At 42.4% G+C, this 24679-nt stretch overlaps 3 protein-coding genes across 5 annotated transcripts in view; all 3 read right to left on the bottom strand.

Moving 5' to 3' along the window:
• Positions 1 to 424: 424 nt before the first annotated feature.
• LOC101086844 (olfactory receptor 4X1) lies at positions 425 to 2689 on the bottom strand. The gene has a single exon (XM_003993289.2). It carries the CDS (start codon positions 2687 to 2689, stop codon positions 1760 to 1762), a length of 930 nt encoding a protein of 309 aa, XP_003993338.1. The 3' UTR covers positions 425 to 1759.
• A 7601-nt stretch (positions 2690 to 10290) lies between these two features.
• On the bottom strand, positions 10291 to 14596 carry LOC101098890 (olfactory receptor 4X2). The gene has a single exon (XM_045039290.1). It carries the CDS (start codon positions 12623 to 12625, stop codon positions 11696 to 11698), a length of 930 nt encoding a protein of 309 aa, XP_044895225.1. The 5' UTR covers positions 12626 to 14596; the 3' UTR covers positions 10291 to 11695.
• Positions 14597 to 18768: 4172 nt separating this feature from the next.
• LOC111556538 (olfactory receptor 4B1-like) overlaps positions 18769 to 24679 on the bottom strand; it is a 56126-nt gene continuing 50215 nt past the window's right edge. For all 3 annotated transcript variants that reach the window (XM_045039288.1, XM_045039287.1, XM_045039289.1), the window contains one exon: positions 18769 to 22741. In XM_045039288.1, the coding sequence (XP_044895223.1) occupies positions 21772 to 22701 (930 nt within the window). In that variant the 5' untranslated portion in view covers positions 22702 to 22741 and the 3' untranslated portion in view covers positions 18769 to 21771. The remainder of the gene's footprint in view (positions 22742 to 24679) is intronic.

Below are 24679 nucleotides of genomic sequence, written 5' to 3'. Positions count from 1 at the left end.
ATACGTACATGTTCCTTGTTTGTTTATAAATATTATTCTCAGAAATGATATCAAGAGTCATTATTTGTCTTCGGTGATATAACATTGCTATCTCACTTCAATAATTGGAAAGAGAAATATAACAACCATTTTTACATCTGAAGCACTAATGACTTACGGAAATTTAATTGACCAAATGTTTGTTGAGTTTTGCTACATGTCACTTACAAAAGATTCAAAGGTAAGTACAATTCAGGCCATAGTCTCAAGAGAGTGACAGTCGGGTGAGGGGGATTAAGCACTGAAATACAAGTAGTAAAGGCTTTAAAGGACTCTATCTAGCTGAGTGCTGTGGGGACTCAAAAAAAAAAAAAAAGGCAAAGGCCATATCTGAATAGGATCATCATGGAAGCTTCCTAAAGGAAGCAGCATTTTAGATGGGTATTGGAAGGTAGGTGGGATGTTAACAGGTAGAGAAATGAAAACTATTTTAGGTGGAAGGCACAAGGCAATGAGTGTTCAGGAATCAGTGAACTCTACCACAGTGTCACTGAAAATAAGTAAAGAACATTAAGAGAGGGCCATGCCTTGAAGGTGCTGCGTGTCAAGAAGGAGTTCATGGTTGACTCAGAAGACAATGAGGAGTCACTGAAAATTTTTGAGGGAAAATAAGATAAAATAAGAGAATTACTTCCAAGTGGATAATCTGAAAGCACTCAGGTGGGGGAGAATCGTCTACCGTGAATGAGGGTCACTGTCGGGGTTACAGTTTGCGGGCATATGGTCTGACTAAAAAACAAGAGGATTAAAATATCATAGGACAAACAGTGAAGACTCAAGGGCATTTAAACCATTAATCCACAGGCAGCCCCAGAATGGAGCCTGGGAAGGAGTGGGGGCTCATGGATGGAGAATGACAAGGTAATATGGCGGTACAGGAGAGCAGGTTATCAGGGTGCTTGGTGGGAATGGCCGAGAAGTGCAAGAAGTCAAGAGGCTGAAGACAGAGAAAATGAATAGCCCAAACAGCCAAGGTATAAGGGGGAAAACAAGAAAAAAAAGGACAGACAGGTGTAAACAGAAAAGAATGTTAGACACTAAAATGTTACTGATATGTGAAAAATAAAGCTTGTGCCTACAATTAGGTATCACTGTCTAGGGCTTTCAAGTCACTTAAAATCTCCTGTGGTTCCACTTGATTCCTTGAAAACATGAGTCTAATGCTAATGTGAGTTCATATGAGTCTGCTGGCAAGAGTCAAAATGCCTTCTTCTCTGTGAACTAGACCCTTCTAGGTCAGCTGGCCTGACCAGAGCCCACTGGGCAAATTTTAGTTTATTGAGTTAACAGAATTTCTAGGCACTTGAGTGACTTCTATTTCTCTGCCTACCTTCCTCCTCCCCAAATCCAAAGGTTCAGACTCCTCCAACACAAAAGCCACTTGGCCACTAATCCCCAAGGAAGCCTTCCTCCTCTTCCATCAACCCCCTCATTATTCCCAGAAACACCCCTGTTTTCTGGAAGGGTTCATTCTCTCAAAACCAGCCAAGCTGCCTCAAGGTCACTGTGCAATGTGGAAGTGCAGCATTAGAAGACCCCTGCTAGACCTCATTCTAGAGCCTCCTTCAATCCTGTCCAATCCCATAAAGATGAGGAAATTGAAATTTAAAGAAAAAGGTGACAGGCCCAAGATTAGCCCATCAATTAAAGGTAGAGGCAAAGTGAGATCTGCCCCGACTTCCCATCCCTTGCTCCTCTTTATTTTCCCTAACTAAGTCATCTATTTCTCTTCCCAGATCACTTTCCTCCCTATCAGTCTCCTCATGGCGTTTTTCACTTCAGCATTCCTGAAGGAGTAAATGATGGGGTTTAAGAGAGGTGTGACCACTGTGTAAAACACAGCAACTATCTTGTCTGCAGGGAGGGTGACACAGGGCCTCATGTAGACAAAGGAACAGGGTATGAAGAACAGGCCCACAACTGCAACATGAGAGGCACAGGTGGACAGAGCTTTGCGCCGACCTTCTGAGGTCTGGGTGCTCAGGGCGTGCAGGATGACCACGTAGGAAGCAAGCAGTACCGTGAAGCTGATCACTGAAATGGAGCCACCATTGGCGATGATTAGCACACCAGTGAGGAAGGTGTCTGAGCAGGCCAGCTTCAGCACAGGGTGGACATCACAGAAGTAGTGGTCAAGGACCTTGGGGCCACAGAAGGGCAGCTGGGAAATAAGGAATGTTTGCCCGACAGAATGCAGCAAGCCCCCACCCCAAGCTGCCCCCACCAGGAGGCCACAAGCACGCCGGTTCATGATGACAGTGTAGTGCAGGGGCTTGCAGATGGCCACATAGCGGTCATAGGCCATCACTGTCAGGAGAAAGATCTCAGTGCCACCAAAGAAATGGAGGAAAAAGATCTGTGTGATGCAGCCTTTGAGGGAAATGATTTTCCTTTCAATAAAAGAGTCAAGGATGAGCTTGGGGGCTGTGACAGAGCAGTAACAGATCTCCACAAAGGACAAGTAGCCGAGGAAGAAATACATGGGGGAGGTGAGCCCTTTGCTGCCCATGATTGTCACCACAATGAGGCCGTTGCCCAGCACAATGGCCGTGTACATGAGGAGAAACATCACAGAAATGGTCTTCTGCACATCCCGATTGGGGGAGAACCCCAAGAGAATGAGTTCAGTCACATTGTTCGTAGTTGCCATGTTTTAAAGCCTAGCAGACTGGAGTCAAGAAATCAAAGAACTCTCCTTCAACGATTAGAAACATCCTCCTCAGGCCTTGAGGACAATTGTCATTCTCCTCTTTGGGCTTCTCCGAAACATGTTCTCCTTAAGACAAGTGGACAAAACATCATCAAATGTTTGCTACCGGCCCCCAAATAGGACTTTGTAATAACACTGCCTGGAAGTGTTTTTCTCTAAAGCAGGCACATACGTTAATCAGCGAATCCTCACAACAAAAATGAGAAGATATTTTATACCTGAGAACATTGAGCCTCAGAGATTCAGTCACTACTTGAAGGCCTCACAGCTCGTATCTGACCTGAGATCTGATTCCTTCAAGACTAAGCTTCCACTACATCTCATGCTCCTGAAGTGGGCTTTATACTGGTTGTAGGATTTACATTTCAGATTTGTCTCGAGTCTTAACACCCTCATGTGGAACCAATTTTTTGCAGGGAGCAGTAGACCTTCTCAACCTCCATGATACCACGACCCGTGGAACTAACCAGGCTCCCCAAGAGGCATTTTTAAGAAGTCGAAAGGGGGAAGGACAGTCACCAACTTCAACCACCATCCAGAAAGGGAGAGATGAAGACGGGAGGTGTCTGCAAGGTGTCACGTGCAGACTGCCTCAATAGTCCTGGGGCCACTGGCTAAGAAACAATTCAAAAGTCTCTTAAATCCCGCTTCCTAACAGCCTATCATCCCAGCTTGCTAACTCAGGGTCTCAGAGCACAGCGAGTCCACACAGGGAAAGATGCTGAGGTGGGTAGCAGGACTGTCTCTCCAAGTGAAGGCATGTTAGAAAGAGCCCGACACACTGCACTCTGAAGACTGACAGAGGGGGATCAGACACAGACGATCCATGGTCATGGCCTCCGAAGCGGTCATTCCCGCAGGGAGAAACAAGCCCTCCAGGCCAGCCCTCCTCGTGTGGGACAGCAGCTGTGGCATTGTGACCAGGTGACAGGAACACAGAGCTTGGAGTCAGAGGAGTACAATCCTAACACAGCTGCTTACTAGCTGACATTAAACACATACAAAAAGCCCTCTGAGCCTGTAATGTTCGTCTGAAAACCAGAAATAATACTATCTTTCCACGGTGCTGTTTTGAGGGTTGAATGAGCTCTCAAGTTCAAAAGCAAATGAGGATAGCGTAAGAGTGTCAGAATATAACTGAGTATGCTTGTCACCTCGTCAGTGCGGCGGGCAATGGGGACACAGGAAGGGTCCCCGCTTCACAAGGCAGGCCCTGACACCCACCTTTGCTTGGGCAGACTTGCAGCAGGCCGGGTTCTGATTTACGCATCTTACAACGAGCCTACAAAACAGTGGCCTACGTAATGAAACAGGACTGAATGTGCTAAGTGGCATACGAAACCTGACACAAAAAAGGCGTAACACTTCTTCTTTTTCTTTTCCCACAAAAAAAGAGAAATGCTGTGTGAGCCCACTTATACGAGGTCCCTGGGGTAGCAAGTTCATAGACACAGAAGGTAGAAGGGTGGTCGGCAGGGGGAGGGGGAGGGGATGTGGAGTTAATGGGTACAGAGCTTCAGGTTGGACCAATGGAGGCACAACAACGTGAATGTGCTTTCAGACCATGGAACTGTATTCTTAAAAAGTGGCTTAGGTGGTAAATTTTTATTTTATGTTTTACCACTATTAATTAATTAATTAAACAAACTCAGGTGACTCTCACATTTCCCCTTCTCCATACCCACCTCCAAAGACAATGGTTGAAGCTCAGAAACTTTGTTCCCCGCCCCTGTAACTTAGCTTCTGAGTTATGCCCACTACAGAGCCCGGTTAGTTTCACAAGATATGCAATAACTGAGAAACTCTGACACTTACTGTAGAAAATCCACTCCGTGTTATAGGGTAAGGCAAGATAGATATGACAACCTTGGTAGGCAATCAACATAAGTCACTCTTCAGGAGTAAGAGAGTGGAAGCAGCTACATTTTGCAAAGTACGGACCTCAGTTCAAATATGAGCTGTGTGGCCTTGGACTTGCGACTCAACCTCTCTGAGCCTGCTTCCTTATCAATAAAATAGGCATAGACTATCCTCTCACTGTTGTGCCCTTCCCTCTCTTCCCCACAGGCTCCTCTGTATCCACCTGATCCACCTGCCATGTGCCAATACTCACACTCAGATGTTTACGCAGAGAGCAAGAACCATAGATGGGCGTGCTTCACCCCAACGGTAAAAATGGCTCTATTACGAGCCAAATAATCTCTGAATTAGATCTGAAGGTAATTGTTCTCTGATTCTACAACCGTTCCCAAGTTTGCGTATCAGAGAGTTCCTCTCAGAGGATTGGCAGAGACCACGTTAGATTTCAGATTTTCAAAAGAGTAGTTGTGTTTTTCTTTCCAAAGTTGTTGAAGGTAACAGAGCAAGATAACCATCAAATTATTCTCTAAAAAGTTAAAAAATGCTAAGTCTTTACCATGGAAGAGAGAGAAGGAAATTAACATTTTCAAAACTCTGAGCAGAAATGGAAAACATCTGAGAGACAATTTCACAAAGAGGTCATCAGACCAGTAAACCGTTGACAGTGCAGTGACGTGTCACCTGTGGGGTGACTTTAATTCTGACTCTAACTGGCAGGGCCAAGGAAGAGACTCCAAAAGGTAAATGTGTTCTTCTCAAACAGCAAGTAACTGCACATTTCCAGGTTTTGTGGTTCAGAAATCCTAAATAGTGACGCACTTAGAAGCCTGAACACAGTGGCCCCAATAAGCAACTTCAGTGAACATTTTTCAAATCTTCACAATAAACCACAATAAATCTGTCTTACTTCATGAGTTCTCATTACACCTTTCTGCCATGGAACTCCTCCTTCTGTGGATTCTGACAAATAATATTGCTCTGACCAGCCTTTTCCAGCATGCTTTTCTCCCACTTTTCCTCCAACAATAGCCCTCACCAGAGGCGTCAAGTCGGGCCTCTCCTGCTAGCTCCCTCACTGAGCCACCATCAGCTGTTTGATTCGGAAGGAAGCTCGTGGAATCCTCCTTCCACAGAAGAGGAAGCTGGACCCAGAATCACACAGCCCTTTGGGCGGAGCTTGGACTAGACCAGGCTCCAGGGCTTCCTCCCAACACCTGCATCACTCTCCTCTCTCCTGCTGCCCACCCATGGCCGGCTTCCAGAATGGGAGTGGGGGTCACGCAGAGAGAGGAGATTTCTGTTCATAACACAAGCAGAGCAAACCTGAGGAGCAAGATCTAAAATGATACACCGACGAGAAAATGAACAATAACGTGGTCCGACTCAGTTCTCCATCTCCCTGGGATGTAATTTCTGCGCAGACAGCCTGAGCAGAGCTCAGAAGCCCAGGCGGGGAGAGGATGTTTCCAGAGTCGGCCAAACTGGGCTGCTGGGGAAAGAAGCTCATGCCAGACATGCCTTGGTGACTTGAGATCTTGGCTCCGGCACTTTGTCACCAAGGATTAGATCACCCATAGGTTTATGACCTATATTGCACCTTGTCCAGGGCTTGGAACTCAGATGTTAATATGAGTTTTTATTTGATCCCTGAATCCTCGATCTGCTACTACATCTATTTCAAAACCAAGGGATCACTGTGGGTGTCCTATAATAGCACAGTGGCTACAGGATATGTAGCAATATCTAGTATAAAAAATAAGGTCTCTTTTTGAAAATAATTCCAAGGCCTGCCTCACAGAGATTAAGTGAATGAACCCACCTTGAATACTGTTTGTTGTCTTGATTCTTAATTTTATCTTCTCAATCTTTTGTAGTCAGAAGATATTCATATCCATAAGACACCCAAGGAAAACAGATTTGCTTCACTAACAACCTCTATAGATAAACTGATCAGAGAAACAAAAGGTGTATATTAGCACTCGTTGATCTAAAACTTGGAAATCTTGGCTCAAGATGGTCCTCAGGAAAAGGTAGGCTTCTGTATAGCCTAATCTCCATCCAGGCTCAAATGGGCTAATGCCTTCATTTCTACAAGAGAAGACCAGATGTGAGAATGTCTTAGCCAGGCCCCTCGAATTTTTCAAAAAAATTTCTCAAAAATGCATGAGTCAGTAGTGAATTAAAAACTAGCTTGGCAAACCATTCCACGTTGGCCATGTTACCAGCAGCTCTGGTGAGAATCACTATTAACACCTGCTCTCAGCCATGCTAGAGAGTTATGTTCTCACCCTGTCATTTAAGCAGGCAGGAAAGACTTTAACAGGGTGATGTCCAAGGTCTGCCCACCAGCTGAGTGAGCAAATCTAAGAAAGCCTCCCCATACGTGAAAGTGTGTGGACGCCAGAGTAACACCAGCATGGTGCCGATGTGTGTGTGAAAGACTCTGCCTGAGGGTCTGCCCATCTGTGGTAAGGGTTCAGTGAATGAGCTGATTCTGAATCTGTTCCACACATAGAGGCACCACTAAATTCTGATCTTCCCCTATGGACTCACCAGGTGCCATCAACGCCACCACCTCCAGCACTTGATAACTTTCTCACTAAAACAGCTACAGGGGGATGGAACAGGGCCAGTCCACCCTAAAATCCACTAGAATGAGGTTTGGGGAAAATGTGTGCTGGGAGCATTTAAGGTGTAGGAGATGTAGACTTCCATCAGAGAATTGAATTCCCTGAACTTTGTAGCATCTCCTGTCTGGGGAGTTTCTGAGAAGAGCAAAAGTCAACGTCCCAATTGCTTCCTTCAGAGGTTAGGGAACATAGCTCTAATTAATCCAATTATAAGGTTGGTACGTCTACTTGCCCCACATGATTAACCCCCTCTTGTCCTGCCCCCTAGAGGTTTCCCTCTAGCAAGTGGCAAGTGCATCCTCAAGCAAGTGGCAGAGAAGAACTCAATATCAACAATAGCCCTCTGACCCCACCACAGACTTTCTCAAGAGGCTCTTGGGTGGCCTGTTCTGACCTCACCCCTCATGGGACCAATGATGCCAGGGAGACTTTAACCCAGTGGACCTGGACCACTTCCCACACATACTCCAACATGTCACCTGATCAGAGAATGCTAGACGTGGAAGGGCCTGGCAGATCACCTTGTCCACATTATTCCTTTAAAGGTGGGAAGACAGCCAAAGAGGAAAAATTATTGTGCAGTTGCCACATGCACTGGTAGCCTGGCTAACCCAGCTCCTTCCTGACTCCTAGCACAAGAGTCTTCCAACCTCTCAATCTTAAAGCCCTAAGTGTTTTACCACAAATTGTCAGCATATGATTTTCATGTTCAAGGGCTTCAGGAAGACTAGAGCTCCCTAACTGCTACGGCTAGTCTCCTAGGAACAACACATCACACTTGTGTTGGGCAGTATTGTGTCTTTCAACCTTTCTTTCTTTCTTTCTAACACCTCAGATAGTCAAAGAAACACTCTACTATAGTAGCTACTATTGCCATTCAACAGATTAGGTAACTGAGGCTCAGAAAGACCAGGAGAATGGTTCAAAATTACACAACTAATAAAGTGTCCATCTGGGTCAAATGTCTACACGTAACATTTCCTGCCCAAACAGAATATGTCACCAGCCACTGGTGCCCCATTAATAAATGAACAGGTAGTGGGAAACCAAAGTAGGAAATGTGCCCCATCTGTTTCTGCTCTGGGTAGTAAGGCTGCTCCATCAAATTCTGTCTTGGGACAAATTGTGAATCAGCGGTACACATACGGTTTCTTCCTCCTAATCATAATCCACCTGAAACACCACAAAAACTCAAGCTCCTTTTTTAAAGCTCCACGAATTATCACTGTTTTAAGAAACCTATGTTAAAGGGGCACCTGGGTGGCTCAGTAGGTTGAGCAACCGACTTGGGCTCAGGTCATGATCTCACGGTTTGTGAGTTCAAGCCCCGCGTCGGGCCCTGTGCTGACAGCTCAGAGCCTGGAGCCTGCTCCGGATTCTGTGTCTCCCTCTCTCTCTGCCCCTCCCCCACTCATGCTCTGTCTCCAAAATAAATAAACATTTTTTAAATTTTTTTCAAAAAGAAACCTATGGGGGCGCCTGGGTGGCTCAGTCGGTTGAGCGGCCGACTTCGGCTCAGGTCATGATCTCACGGTCCGTGAGTTCGAGCCCCGCATCGGGCTCTGTGCTGACAGCTCAGAGCCTGGAGCCTGTTTCAGATTCTGTGTCTCCCTCTCTCTGACCCTCTCCCGTTCATGCTCTGTCTCTTTCTGTCTCAAAAAATAAATAAATGTTAAAAAAAAATAAAAAAAAAAAAAGAAACCTATGTTAAATCCTTTTGCATATACATCAGTAACTTCCTAATTTATTATTTGCATACTAAATGGCATTGGCTACTGTCATGGGCTCAGCCTTTCTCAACCTCTCACTAAAAAAAAACAAAACAAAAACAAAAAACAAAAAACCAAAAAACCTCTGGAGAAGAAAATAATGTTGAAAACTCTCAATATCATTCACATCTGGCTTACAGTCAGAACCTGTGAAGAACTTCTGGGAGTCCCAGAGGCTGGTGGAACAGAATGGAGAAACATAAATAGTGGCCTGTGCGTGCATTTCTGCTGGCCTAAAGGGTGTACAGAGAGAGCACTTCTCTCCTACCTTACATCACACCTCCTTGCCTCACAACCACACAGGTATGCACATGCACACACACACGCACACATCATTCGCTTAGAATAGTAATACAGATAACTAATATTTGGTTTAATTTTTCCAGCTTTATTGAACTAGGGTTGACAAGTAAAAATTGCGTGTATTCAAGGTGTACCACATGCTGTTCTGATATATAATATGCATTGTGAAATGATTAGCACAGGCAAGCTAACCAAGTGAAGAGTTAAAAATGCAAGAGAACACTGGCATCAGAATCGATTGATCAGAAGAAAGAAATCTATGAGTAAAAGGACTTCTGAATTTATCCAAAGGAGAACACAGAAAAAATAAATAAATAAAAGGGTGTAGAAAGCCTGTATGAGCAGCGGGATATCATTAAAAGAAACAGTCTAGAATGACTGCAGCCCAAGAAGGAGACAAGAGGGCACAAATCTTATTTAAAGAAATAATGACTGCATACTTCCCAAATCCGGGGAGATGTTTGGACATCCAACTTCATGAAATTAATAGATCACCCCAAAATTTCAATACAAAATTGATCTTCTCCAAGACCATTATAATGCAACTGTTTAAAAGCAAAGATAGAATTTTAAAAGCAGCAAGAGAAAAAAAATTCTCTCACACAAGAGACCTCCAAGACCATCACTGACTCTCTCAGCAGAAGCCTTCCAGGCCCGGGAAGAGTGGAATGGTATATTCAAAATGCTAAGGGAAGGGTGTCCGGATGGCTCAGCTGGTTAAGCGGTTAAGCGGTTAAGCGTTCAACTTTTGATTTCAGCTCAGGTCAGAATCATGTTTCCATGAGATCAAGCCCCAAGGGAGCTCTGGGCTGACAGTGTGGAGCGTGCTTGAGATTCTCTCTCTCCCTCTCTCTCTGCCCTTCCCCTGTGCACTCTCTCTTCTTCTCTCTCAAAATAAATAATAAACTTATGAAAAAAATCATTTAAAAAGTCCCTACACACACACACACACACACACACACACACACACACACACGTAAACACACATAATAAGCTATCTAATTTGCAAAGCATTTTAATTTTATATTTTAAAATAATTTGATTTACAAAAAAGTTGCAATAATACAAAGAACTCTTGTATACCCTTAATCCAAATTCCCCAAATATTAACATTTTGCCACATTTTCTTTACCATTCATTCTCTCACTAGATTGACAGGTAGGCAAACAAATTTTTCTGAAATGTTTCAAAGTTGATGACATAATGCCCACTTACCTTTAGATACCTTACTAAATAATTCCCCAATCCAAGGACATTCTCTGACATAAACACACAATTATCAGAATCAGGAAATAACTCTGATACAATTCTATCATCCCCTCAACACAGCTTGTGCTCACTAATGACCTTCATCCAGTACAGAATCCAATCAAGGATCACAGGTTGCATCTAATTACCTATGTCTGTATCTGGAAAAATTCTGTAATCTCTTATTCATATTTTGAAGAATGCAGGCTGTTAATTTTGCAGAATATTTTTCAGTTGGGGTTTGCCTGATATTTTGTCATGGTTAGACTCAGATTGTGTATTTGTGGCAAGAATACCACAGCAATGTTATCCTGTGCCTCTCCAGTCTCAATACTGATGATGTTTACTTGAGTAAATGTTTAAGGGAATGTCTTCCAGTTTTCTCAACTGTAGAGTCATGTTTGTCTTTTGCAATTAATAAGTATCTTATGGGGAGATACTTTGAGACTATGTAAAATCTTGTTTGCCATCAAGAAAATGTTTAATGACAGTGTTTAATTTGTCAAAAGTACTTTCACAAGAAAGGTTATTACAACCCTTTTAAAGTTTATTTATTTTGAGTGAGAAAGAGCACACGCAAGCAGGATAGGGGCAGAGAGAGAGAGAGAGAGAGAGAGAGAGAATATCCCAAGCAGACTCTGCACTGACTGCATAGAGCCCCAGGCAGGGCTGGGACTCACGAACTGTGAGAACATGATCTGAGCTTAAATCAAGAGTTGGACACTCAGCCAACTGAGCCACCCAGATGCCCCTACAATCTTTCTAAGAATCAATTTAACACTATACATCAAGGTCATTATCCCTTTTAACATAGTAGATTCATTATAGCAAGTGAGTCAAACAGAATTTCAGAAGTATAAAGATTTCCATTCAAGAATACTTAACACAGTGTTATTTATAGCAATAAAAAAATTAGAAACAATCTAAACATCTAACAGAAAATGGGCAATCAAGTTATAGATATATCCATAAGAGGAACTATTTCACAGGTCATTTGAATACAGTGTTTGGAGATGAGACCATTAGAATTACTCCAGAAATAACAAGTGCTGTGACCTTTCCTTCACCCCATTCTGCCCCTTCAGTTTGGACTCAGCATCATTCTAAACCCAAGGATCAATACCAAGAGTCAGCCTCTATTTCTCATCTAGCTTCATTGTCCTGATCCACAGTTTCTTCATGGCCTTCTTCACTTGAGCATTTCTCAGGGAGTAGATGACAGGGTTGAGGAGCGGCGTGATGACGGTGTAGAACACGGCCACCATCTTGTCTACAGACAAGGTGGTGGAAGGCCTCATATAGATGAAGATGCAGGGCCCAAAGAATAAGGTAACCACGGTGATGTGGGACCCACAGGTGGAGAGGGCCTTACTCCGCCCCTCAGAGCTTCGAGTCCTCAGATGGAGTAAAATGACCACATAGGAGGCTAAGATGATCCCAAAGCTGATCACAGACAAGGTCCCCCCGTTGGCAACAATCAGCAGACCGACGAGGAAGGTGTCAGAGCAGGCAAGTTTGAGCAGGGGAAGCAGGTCACAGAAATAGTGGTCAATCACATTGGGGCCACAGAAGGGCAAGTGGAAGAGCAGGAGGATTTGGGCAAAGGAATGCACAAAGCCCCCCACCCATGCTACTCCCACCAGGACAGCACACACTTGCCGGTTCATGATAGTCCTGTAGTTGAGGGGCCTACAGATGGCCACATAGCGGTCATAGGCCATCACAGTGAGCAGGAAGATCTCAGCACCACCGAAGAAGTGCATAAAGAAAAGCTGTGTCATGCAGCCCCACAGTGATATTGCTTTCCTTTCAGCCAGCAAATCTGAGATGAGTTTGGGGGCTGTAGTAGAGGAGTAGCAGATCTCCACAAAGGAGAGGCAGCTGAGGAAGAAGTACATGGGAGAACCAAGACTTCTGCTGGTCATGACAGTGAGCACAATGAGGGAGTTCCCCAGCACAACTGCTGTGTACAAAAGCAGAAATAGCACAAAACAAACTTTCTGCGCCTCCCGGCTGGGAGAAAGTCCTAGGAAAATGAATTCAGTCACATTGTGTATGCGAGCCATGAAGTTGCCACAGGAGGCAGCAATTTGTGTGGAGGGATCTGAAATGATACAAAAGACTCATTAAGTGCATGGATTACGTATTAATCCCTTGCCAATCTGTGAGCTGGATATTGAAAGATGAGTAGACTTTAGTCAGTTATGTACAGAAGGAAAGAACGGTCCAAAAAAGAAGAGTGTACAAAGTCATGAAAATCCACCCACGTGTGGCTGGAGTAAAGGGCAGAATATAAAAAATAAAACTGGAGACAGAGTCTAGCACTAGTTCCTGAAGGACTGTTGTGCACTTGGGGGGTTATCCTGCAGACAACGGGAAATCTTCAGGAATGTTCATCAGCTGGAGAGTAAAATCCCTTTGTATATGGAGGTTGGACTAATGGGAGGAGACCAAAGGAGGGGGCACCTATTAGGAGATGAATGTCCCCTCAGATGATGGTGGCAGTAAGGACAGTGTTGCTGTCTCTGTTTTAAAGGTCTCTCTATGGCCTTTGAATGATTTCAGTTGTCTTTTGCCTGCAGTTTTTCTTTGTACCACTTCCTCTTGTCCCCTTTCCATCCTTGGTTTGCAGAACATGATTCTCACCTCTCCACTTACCTTTCAGACTCCAGAAAATATACCTCTTGACACTCAGCGTTCTTATTTCTGCTTCTCCTCCTTTCCCTCCTTCTACACTTGGTCACTTGGTGACCTCATCCTTTTCCAAAGGTCCAGCTCAACCCATACACAACTCCTCTCTTCACTGATACCTCCTATCATATGCCCCCCCCAGGGGCAAGAGAAGTATAAACAACCCTCTGCCCACAGTGTCTACTCATGCTCTGACACAACCTTCTCTAATTCCAGCCTTCCAACACCCCAGGGCTTCAGCAAGATTGTGCACTGACTGATTTGTACACTGCCCTCATCCATGCTGGACTTTGTTCAAAGTGGCTGAGATCTGTGTGTATCAATATGGCCCCTCATACAGTGAGGTTCTGGGGTTCTGAGATTAGGAGTCACATGACATCCACTCATGCCACAAAGCTTCCTTCCTCTAGCAAGTGGGGTAGGCTCTACTGGTGAAGGACCACCATGAGCCAGAAGGAAATCACTGATAGAGTTTATGCCTTCAGAGACAAAGAGAGAAGAGGCCAGCACCAAACTCTCAGCCTAGCTGGGGTATTTTACCAAGAAGCCATTTATGAAAGGAAGCACTGCTATCAGTCCAGACTTGTAAGTTTACATAGGTTTCTTCAGGTGGTATCTATGTGATGTCTAAAGGGTTATTAAAAATAAGTGGGCGGATGGGTGGATGGATGGATGGATGGATAAACAGATGATAGATAGATAGATAGATAGATAGATAAGAGTTAGATGAGAGATAGATAGATAGATAGATAGATAGATAGATGATAGATAGATGAGAGAGTTCTTTAACCCCTCAGAGACCCAGTGTCTAAACTGTAGCATGAAGATACTACCTGACTTAGAGATAGATCCCACCCCCAGCCCATCCCAAGAGAACTTAAGTTCCCACCCTCTGTGTTGCCTTGAATTCTTCTGAGATAGGAAATCCATCTTCCAAATTCACAATCAGTGGTCCTCTTCTCGCAGGACATTTTCAAATTATAGCACTTTCCACACTAAAATGTAATTGTTTTATGTGACCATCTGCCCCCAGTAAATTGTGAACTTCCTGGAGGCACAGATTGTATCTTACTCACCACTCCATCTCCAGTGCCAACTGAAGCACCTGCCATGAGATAGCATTCGGTGAATATACAGGGGAGCGGAAGGGGAGGCATCTGGCTGGCTTAGTCAGTAGAGCATGTGACTCTTGATCTTGGGGTCATGAATTTTAGTACCACACTGGGGGTAGGGAGTACTTTTTAAAAACTGGAATTAGGAGTATTGATGCATAGGGGCACTTGTACCCCAATGTTTATAGCAGCACTCTCATCAATAGCCAAATTATGGAAAGAGCCTAAATGTCCATCAACTGATGAATGGATAAAGAAATTGTGGCTTATATACACAATGGAGTACTACATGGCAATGAGAAAGAATGAAATATGGCCCTTTGTAGCAACATGGATGGAACTGGAGAGTGTTATGCTAAGTGAAATAAGCCATACAGAGAAAGACAGATACCATATGGTTTCACTCTTATGTGGATCCTGAGAAACTTAACAGGAACCCATGGGGGAGGGGAAGGAGAAAAAAAAAGAGGTTAGAGTGGAAGAGAGCCAAAGCATAAGAGACTCTTAAAAACTGAGAACAAACTGAGGGTTGGTGGGGGGTGGGAGGAAGGGGAGGGTGGATGATGGGTATTGAGGAGGGCACCTTTTGGGATGAGTACTGGGTGTTGTATGGAAACCAATTTGACAATAAACTTCCTATATTGGAAAAAAAAAAGAAAAATAAAGATAGAAATAAAATATCCCTTAAAAAATAAAATAAAATAAATAAAATAAAAACTGGAATTAACAGTAGGTAGAGATATTCCATAGCCTCTCTCCTTTTTAGCACAGTATTTGGTACTCTGTAGGTATTCAGAAAATATCTAAAGAATAAAGATCTCCAAGGGCCGAGACCACAGCCTCTCCATCTCTGAATCCCAATACCTAGCACTGTGACTGCCTCAGGAAAAGACCAGACCTATATGAAAGCACTTCGTAAAATGCCATGCACCTCATGGTAACATTCCCTTTGCTTCCAAAGTGGAATTATAATCATGACATGCAAAGAAGCACATGCTCACAAAACAAAACTCACCCCAACGCTTCTGTGGCTCTGCTATTCTCACCAAAGGTTCCTCTTTTTGTACTGAACACAGAGATTTAAATAATGTCTGGAGAAGAGTCAGTTCCTGCAGGTTCCTCAGTTCAGAAAGAATTAAGACCCAGCTACCAACCAGAGCTCATATCTTACAGGAGACTCCAGACAGAGGATCTGCTCACCCTTTGGTCTCAGACTTGGAAATGCTGAGACTAAGCCACAGAGTCTCAATTGCACCCAATTTAAAACAAGAGTAAAGTAAACTTGCCTCCCAGGTATTCTTGAATTCTGGCATCTCAGCCTTGAGTTCACCCTGTGTGAGAGATACCAGAGGGGAAGTCATCATGATCAAGTGAGAGAAGGCTGCTCCCAAAGAGCTATACCTTTCCCCTTCCCAATCAGGCAGACAACCCCATGGGAAGCAGGACTTGGATAATAAAACCTCAAACTTCCTTGTTGGTAGCATAACTTTGGAATCAATAGGAAATGTAAAAAAAATAAATTTACCTAATGTTCACTGGGTATTTACTCTGTATGGGGCTCTAATAGGAAACAATTACATGAAGCTCCAAATATTGAAGTAAAACGTGTATTTATTCTCTCACGCATCATCATGAAGTTGACTTTCTGTGAAAGTCTATCAGAAAAAATATATTCCATATTGAAATATTCAGTTTAAAAAATCTAAGGGAGATAATTTTTTAATGTGATCTATGAATATTTGTTATAAGAAACACATTTGTTAAAAATGTTTGTGGTATAAACTGTTCACCTAAATTGCATTTGTTGTAATGGGTTGATTTCATTTCATCACCTGATAAAGATTTGCCCATTGTCTATGGGTTAATCCCTCACCTCTCCAGTTCTAATCAAACCCAGCCATTATAAATGATGTACAGATTTATTCAGAATTAGGAATATAGTCCTTCTTCCAAAAAGGTATTTTACAAGAAAAATAAATACATGGCTCTATTGGTTTATGCTTTTATAAAAATGGGAATGTCAAAGAAAGTTTATAGCAGCTTTTATTCGTAATGACCAAAAGCAGACATCAAATCAAATGTCTACAAACAGGGGAATACATTTTGTTCTGTTGTAGTATATGTATACAGTGGAATACTATTCACCAAACAAAAAGAACAAACTACTGTAACCCACAACACAATGAATATTTAAAAACATTATGTTGAGTGAAAAGAAACCAGACACAGTAGAGTACATGCTTTATGATTCTGCTTTCTGAGTTTAAGAAGGGGCTAAACTTCCATGATGATAGAAATTAGATCAGCAGTTGCTTATGGGAAGTAGAGATTGCTTGGAAGGGGTCATGAAAGAAGCTTCTGGGGTAATGGAAATACTCTACCTCTTGGTTAGGACTTAGGTTACACAGTTATATAAATTTATCAAAATTCATTGGGTTGTACACTTAAGGTCTGAGCATTCCACTGAATATAAGTTACATCTCAATTAAAAAGAAAAAAACTAGCTGGGATGGGTAACTACAATGGAAGGAACATCTGATCCCAATGTCAGTATACTTGAGTTTGTGCTCAAGTTTTGTGCCTGATTTATTCAGAAGCAGAGATTGCTGGTGTCCCACAACATTTGTTTTCTCTTTCTTCTTTCTATAGTTTTACAAACTCTGAATTTTTATCTGGGCACATACCCAGGTGGAATAAAAAATTACATTACCCAGCCTCCCTTGCAACTTTATTTTTTTTAATGTTTATTTATTTTTGAGAGAGAGAGACAGATGGAGTATGAGCTGGGGAGGGGCAGAGAGAAGAGGGAGACACAGAATCTGAAGCAGGCTCCAGGATCCAAGCTGTCAGCACAGAGCCGGATGCAGGGCTCCAATCTATGAACCGTGAAAACCATGACCTCAGCCGAAGTCAGCTGCTTAACCAACTGAGCCACCCAGGCGCCCCTTCAACTTTAACAAAGGGGACATGATGCACTTATGTTGTCCCTTTCTCTTTCCTGATGCCCTGAATGCTGTCATTATGGCTGCATCTACAGCGCCGTCTTGGGTCGCGAGATGACTCAAGGATGGAGAAACAAGAGAGACCATTTCCATCCTGAATTGTCTACCTCTTGACTTCTACCTTGTTTCAGATTCTGTTCCTAGCAGATAAATCCTAATCCAAATGATGTTTCAAACTCCAAAAATGTACACTGGGAATGATTCCGATTTCATTGACCTCACAGGATTACTATGAGACTCTGATGAAATAATTGATATGTAAGGGCTGTGAATTATACACAAGATGTCATGCAGATATAAAATATATCAATTGCTCTACTAATAATCCTAAATATGGCTCTAGGGTATTTTCATGCATTTGAAAAGTTGTTGTATTTTCATTGCAAGGTAATAGATTAACATCCCTTCTATACTGCAACTAAAAGTAATTCACAAGACAGAGCTTCTCTGGCTCCAAATCATCTCACATCTAGCTCAAGCCTTTCCAAAACGATAAAGATAGATAATGTTGACACAACTTTGACATCTTTTATCCACTCAGTAGTTATTGAGTGCCTATCCTCTGTCATTCATCACGCTAGGTAGTAAAGCAGAGTAATTCTAAAATCTTTCAGCATCTAGAAGTTTGCCACTAACTGAATTACCAACAGCTAATTCAGATAATTAACCAATTCAAAGATTTAGGTATTAGGCAAATGACCAATTCACCGAACTACTAATTTATCAAACACATGCTTCACCTCTGATCTACTCTACTGCATTTACTATCACTGAAGCCTTGGAAAATCTGGGGGCACCAGGGTGGCTCAGTCAGTTAAGCTCCTGACTCCTGATTTCAGTTCAGGTCACGATTTTATGGTCCCAAGTCAGGCTCCGTACTGTCAGTCGTGCCTGCCTAGGATTCTGTCTCCCTCTCTCTCTCTGTCCCTCCCCAGCTCATGCCTCTTTCTCTCTCTCTCTCTCCCAAAATAAATAAATAAACTTAAAAAAAAAAGCAGCAGCCTTGGAAAATCTGAATTGTAAAACACACAGAAAATCAACATTCAATGAATCTAGATCAACAAATCCATAAAACAGAAGTTGAGAAATCGAGTTATGCCAAACTGGCAAAAATTTGCAGACACTATTTCCAAATAGTTCAAATCAAGAGTAAAACCTCCAAGGCAGCAGGGAAGGACGTGTCCATGCCCATTCTCAAGAAAATAAAGAATGTGCCATAAGCATGACTTTTGTCCTCTTCTTTGATATGTGTATTTGCCATTCAACTCTAGTGAGTTTCTGCTGAAACCGAATAAACACAAACCCTCAGTAGGTGTGCAACAGTGAGGATTCATTCCCACATCAGTGCAGTGTGTCTGCAGGCTGGCTGGGCAGCTCTGTGTCAGGCTGCAATTCGGGGGGGGGGGGGGGGGGGAGGGGCAGGTGAAGTTCTCCACGTGTGTCATTCTACAGCCCAGGTGATAGGGACATCATCTCATGATGGCGAAAGGGACACAAGAGGCAAGAGACACATGAGGTCCCTTAAGTTTTAGGCTCTAATCAGCAAGCTGTCATGTCCATTCATATTCCATCAGCCAGAGCAAGTCATACGGTTGAGGCCAAAGTCAAGGGATAGAAAAGTACATTCCACATGTAGTGGAAAGAACTTCAAGATTACATGGAAAAGGGCATTGACACAAGAAGGAGTAAAACACTAGGGTGAATAACTCAACCTGAAACAGGAAGGCTTGGCTAACACATGTGAAAACATCCCCTCATCTGCTCCCTGTACCTGTGTCCCTTTCTCAAGAAGGTAATCCAAAAATGAAGACATGTAGCAAAGGCAGTTGACCAGACTGAAAATTCAGCTAGTTGGAAGAGAGAAACAAACATACATAAAATTCTTGATATTTATTATTTCCAAAAAAGCTGAAATTCAACACACACAAAAATTTCCCCCAAATATATTGCTCATCACAGGCTGCAGCAAAACATAAGTGCCATGAATTTTATAAAGGCTTAATCGATATATATGTCCGATTAATCAGAAGTTCAGTGTTAGCAAATTTCTGCTTGGGGAATTAGCAAATTGCCAATTAGTGAAGTAGCGAATTTTTAGCAAATTGCTGCTTGGTGACTTTCTTTGTATTGAATTGGCCCAGAACTCTGGATGTAGAGCTATATATGCAAACGAGACTCATCCTTGCCATCAAGACCTGCAGGTGGTTTGGTTTTTCTTTCTTTCTTTTTCTTTCTTTGTTTCTGTTTACAATCACATAATGTCTTTTGTGGAAAATAATTATGACAAAATTAATTAATGCAAATGGAAATAATTAATGCAAAATGGCATTGTTTGAGTTTTTGCAAATACCCTTAATATTTGGCTTAAGAGATACAGCTGAATTCTCACATTGGCTTGTGTATTCAATCTGCTGGGTATGTTGTCTTTGTTGAAACATATGGAGAAAATTCAGCCTTGCAGAGATATGTAATTGGAAGAAAAAGGATAATGCAAGATGTTAGATTTAAAAATGTTTTTAGTACCTCACTATGTATCCCAAACACTCAAATCTCCATATGCTATCAAATGTTTCTTCCATGCATAAAAATATGATTTATTTACTAGGAATACTCATCTCAGGATATACAGACCTTAAATGATAGAATTTATTTTGACCTACAGTAGGATCGTTTGGCTTCTATTCACAACCCTCAGGCACTCAGCCCAGGGCTTCATTCCTTCATTCCCTAGAGGGAAATTAAAGTAGATGCATTCACAGGAAAACTGTCACATTATGGAAAAGGTTTCTTGCACTTGACCCACGCGTGCATGCCAAGGACCCTGGATCAAGAGTTTTGGTCACGTGCCTGAGGCTGAGCCACCAAGTGATTGAGCTGGATTTTGGTCAGTCACTCTGGCACCAATTCAAATCCATCCACTATGTCCAGGGGCACCACCCTCCCAGATATCACATCTACCAACACTCCCCATGGCAGACATCTCTTCCTAATGACAACCCTGACCTTGTTCAAACACCGATATGCCCAGCCCAGGAGAAACACAGTGTCTAATCTAAACTGGTAACACAATCCCATTCCTCTTTACCACCATTCACTCTCCCAGCCTCCCTCACATCTAGGCATGGACATGCGGTTAGAAATAAGAAAATTTTCCGTTCTGGCCAATAAAAAAATATACAAGAATTGTTCTGAGGGGTCTCTGGAAATATTTCCGAAATAAAATGAGAGCCCCTCCTTCCCCTCACATTAGCATATAATACCTAGATGTGCTGCAGCCCTCCTGCTGCCATGGGGCAGGGGGCAGCCAAGAGAATTCAAGACACACAAACCAGGTGCTCTGGCATCACAGAATTAACAAAACAACCCTAGAATTGCTGGCCCCCAAACTTCTTGTCAAGTAAGCAATACATGTTATATGATTTAAGTCAGGGGTTGCCAAACTTTTCCTGAAAAGGGTGACATATTTTAGGCCTTGCAGACCATACAGTCTCCATGACAACCACTCAACCATGCTACTATATCACAAAGGCTACCATAGAGAAAAAGTAATTGGCATGACCATAGTCCAGTAACCTATTTATGAACACTAAAACCTTATACTCCTATAAAATTCATATATCAACAAATATTTTTCGACTTTGATTTTTTTTAAGTATAAAAACCATGCTGGTTTTTAGGCCATACAAAAACAGTCAATGAGCTGTATCTGGCTTAAGCAACACCCCAGTGCCCAGACAGCAACTGTCTAGAAAGAAAAAGGTCTTCTAAAATTGTCCAAATTAATGGTTAACAATACCTTCACTGTATTTCACATCCAAGAGACATTTCCATTCTAACAATATCTTATTCCTGTGAAATAAGGCTCATAATGAGGAATTTCAGGCATTAGAATCAGGTAAATAAAGCAGGGGTACCAAATGAAGTATAAAAGCCTCCGTGGGACTCCCACAAGATCTCACAACACTATCAGAGAAGGACAAAGCAAAACATAAACTTCTGTCTCCAAGTGCCACAGACTTTCCACACCCCACAGCACGCTAACACCAAGAGGCAAAGTGAATGAACCCAAGGTTGCACAGGTAGAAAACAACAGGGTGGGAATTCACAGTCTAGGTAATCCCTCCCTGAAGGCTGTGGTGCTTCCAACTATGGGCAACAGAAGAAGAGAAGAGATGCAGCTCTTCTCCAAAACATTCTCCAAACTACAGACAGCAATGAATTGGTGCAGCTGTGATTAGTGCAATGGAATACAAGGGGCTCATCTAAATACAAAATATAAATATATAAATCTATATATGTATATATAGACAAACAGGTTAACTTTTCCTCAATCCCTCAGACTTGACTGAAATCAGAATGCATATTTGGTCACCCCTTAGACATGATAATTTTTTCATGTTTTCATTTTTAGTCCCTCCCTGAATTCATTCTCTTCCCCCACAGCTTCCTCATGGCATTTTTCACCTCTGCATTCCTGAGTGTGTAGATGATGGGGTTCAGCATGGGGGTGACAACTGTGTAGAACACGGCCACCAGTTTGTCCTCAGTGAAAGTAGAGGGAGGCCGCATGTAGAGGAAGATGGCAGGTCCAAAGAACAAGAGGACCACAGTGATGTGAGAGGCACAGGTGGAGAGGGCTTTGCGCCTCCCCTCTGCAGAATGGTTCCTCAGGTTGTACAGGATGACAATATAGGAGGACACCAGGAGGAGGAAGGAGAAGATAGAAAATAATCCACTGTTGGCCAACACAATAACCCCCTCCACAGAAGTGTCAGTGCAGGAAAGCTTGAATAACGGATGGAGGTCACAGAAGTAGTGGTCAATCACATTGGGACCACAGAAAGACAACTGGAGAGTAATAATAATCTGGACCATGGAATGAAAAAAGCCCCCGAGCCAGGATCCAGCCACCAGAAGGCGACACACAGACCGGCTCATGATAGTTGTGTAGTGAAGGGGTTTGCAAATGGCCACGTAGCGGTCATAGGCCATTACCGTCAGCAGGAAGATCTCAGTAACTCCAAAGAAGTGGAAGAAGAATATCTGAGCCACACAGCCCTCCAGGGAGATGGTTTTAATCTTGGCAAGTAAGTCTGTGATGAATTTAGGGACAACAGTGGAGGAGTAAGTGATCTCCACCAGGGACAAGTAGCTAAGGAAGAAGTACATGGGGGAACGCAGACTCTTACTGACATTGACTGTCAGAACAATGAGACCATTGCCCACCACTGTGGCCAAGTACACCAGAAGAAACACCACAAAGCACCCTCTCTGCACCTCTGGATCCTGGAAAAGACCGACGATAATTAACTTGGTCACGTTATTTGTACTCGCCATGGAATCTAATCAGGTGTTCTGGGCACAGGTAATGAGAGACCTGCAATAAAACAAACACAGATGGTAACCAATTCTCCTCATTTATAGCACGTTAGACAGTGTAAACCACTTTACAATACACTAATCACCAATCCATTCATTTAGCCCACATGTACTCACTCAGCATTAAATATTAGCAACCTAACAACAATTGCATAATAGAAAATTAAGGCTCAGGGAGATGGTTAGTTAACCAGAATCACACAGAAAGTGGTGAATTCTGGCTTTCAGACTTCAGCCAGGGCTCTTTCGAGTTCACCACCAGTTGATGTGAATTTGAGGGGCCATTCAGGTTCATAGCATGCACTTTTACTATCTTCAGTGAAGCTCTCTACTATTGAGGGATCCCCGTGACACGCTTGTGCTCCCAAATTCCTTGTTTCCTTCATCTCTGCCCTGGGAAACATCTTCCCACTGATAATTCTTCTCTTCCCAAAAGGTCAAGTACAGTTTTCTTCATTCAGTTATACCAGTCTTCAACCTATCATAACAAGAGTCATCCCCTGGAACAGGGGACCTTTTCCACACCTACATCTATCTATTCAGACTATGCAGAAGTACGGATCACAGAACACACTCATGCTAACAATGTCATATGATGCAAAACAATATTCTTCAGATTAAGGTGCCATATTCAGAATATTTTCACCACATATGAGCCATGAGAAATAAGGAATAAATAGTATGAACATCTTGCTTCTCTGCTCTAAAATTTATCCTCCTTGCATGTCCCCTTATCCCTGAAATTTTCAAGAAATACTCTTTTGAAAAAGTAAAAGTGTACCTAAACAGCAAGGACCTAAATCAACAGAAAGAAACAACAGTCAGTGATGTAGACAGATGGGAACAGAGCCGTGTGTGTCGAAAATCATCAGGTAAGGACATGGTGATGTGTGAAATATCCTAAGAGAACAGATACAGGACTTCTCATTTTTTAAAAAAGTGTATGAGGAGATGAATATGTTAATCAGCTTAACTGCAGTGATCATTTCATTATGTATATCAGAACACCAAGTTGTAAATATTAAATAGATATCATTTTCATCAAAGAAAAAAAAATGTTTAAGATTAAATAAAGTCATCGAACCTGAAAACATTGAGAAACTAGTTTTCAAGAGCAAGAAAATAGTAGAAAAATAGACCGTGGCATTTCAGAGATGCAGAGTATCCTTGATCCTTGACATCGGGCTCTGATTGAGTCCCTTATTCCTCAAATAAATTCCCCTCTTTGCTTAAACTAGTTTGATGGGTTTTTGTTTCTTGGAAGCAAAACCTCCTAAGATAGGAACCTAGGAAAATACATACATACATACATACATACATACATACATACATACATAAACAAACAAACAAACAAATCTGAAAAGCATAGTTGGGACACCTGGGTGGCTCAGTTGGTTAACCGTCCAACTCTTGATTTTGGCTCAAGTAATGATCACATGATTCGTGAGTTCAAGCCCCATGGAGGCACAGAGCCTGTCTTGGATTCTCTCTCCCTCTCTCCCTGCCCCTCCCCTCCACTTGCACACATTCTCTCTCTCTCTCTCTCTCTCTCTCTCTCTCTCTCTCAAAATAAATAAACATTTAAAAAGAAAAAGGAAAAAACTGAAAACCATAGCAATATTAAGAAAGTTCAAAATATAGTTATGAGTTAGAAGGAACAACTGAAAAATATTCCCTTTACAAAGAAGTTATGCAGAGAAAACCATAAAAATACTAACGTAACATCAAAAAAATTCATGTATAAAAGACAAAATATATTCACCCAAAGTGATTTTTATAAACTCAGGTTTAAATAATAAAATTCAACATAAAGATTTCAACTCTCCCTAAATTTATCTACAAATTTAAGCAATCTTAATCATTTCCAATGGAATTTTTCTTTGTAATTTATATAATTACACTAAAGTCCATCTATAGGAGGAAAAAAGCCAGGAAA

Source organism: Felis catus, chromosome D1, assembly GCF_018350175.1.
Source record: "Felis catus isolate Fca126 chromosome D1, F.catus_Fca126_mat1.0, whole genome shotgun sequence".
Lineage (NCBI taxonomy): Eukaryota > Metazoa > Chordata > Mammalia > Carnivora > Felidae > Felis > Felis catus.
The sequence above is the reverse complement of the archived record's forward strand: the minus strand, read 5'-3'. Positions and strand labels throughout refer to the sequence as shown.

Excerpts from the sequence above, each read along its gene's own strand:
- LOC101098890 (XM_045039290.1), bottom strand. The coding sequence starts at position 12,625 with ATGGCTCGCATACACAATGTGACTGAATTCATTTTCCTAGGACTTTCT.
- LOC101086844 (XM_003993289.2), bottom strand. The coding sequence starts at position 2,689 with ATGGCAACTACGAACAATGTGACTGAACTCATTCTCTTGGGGTTCTCC.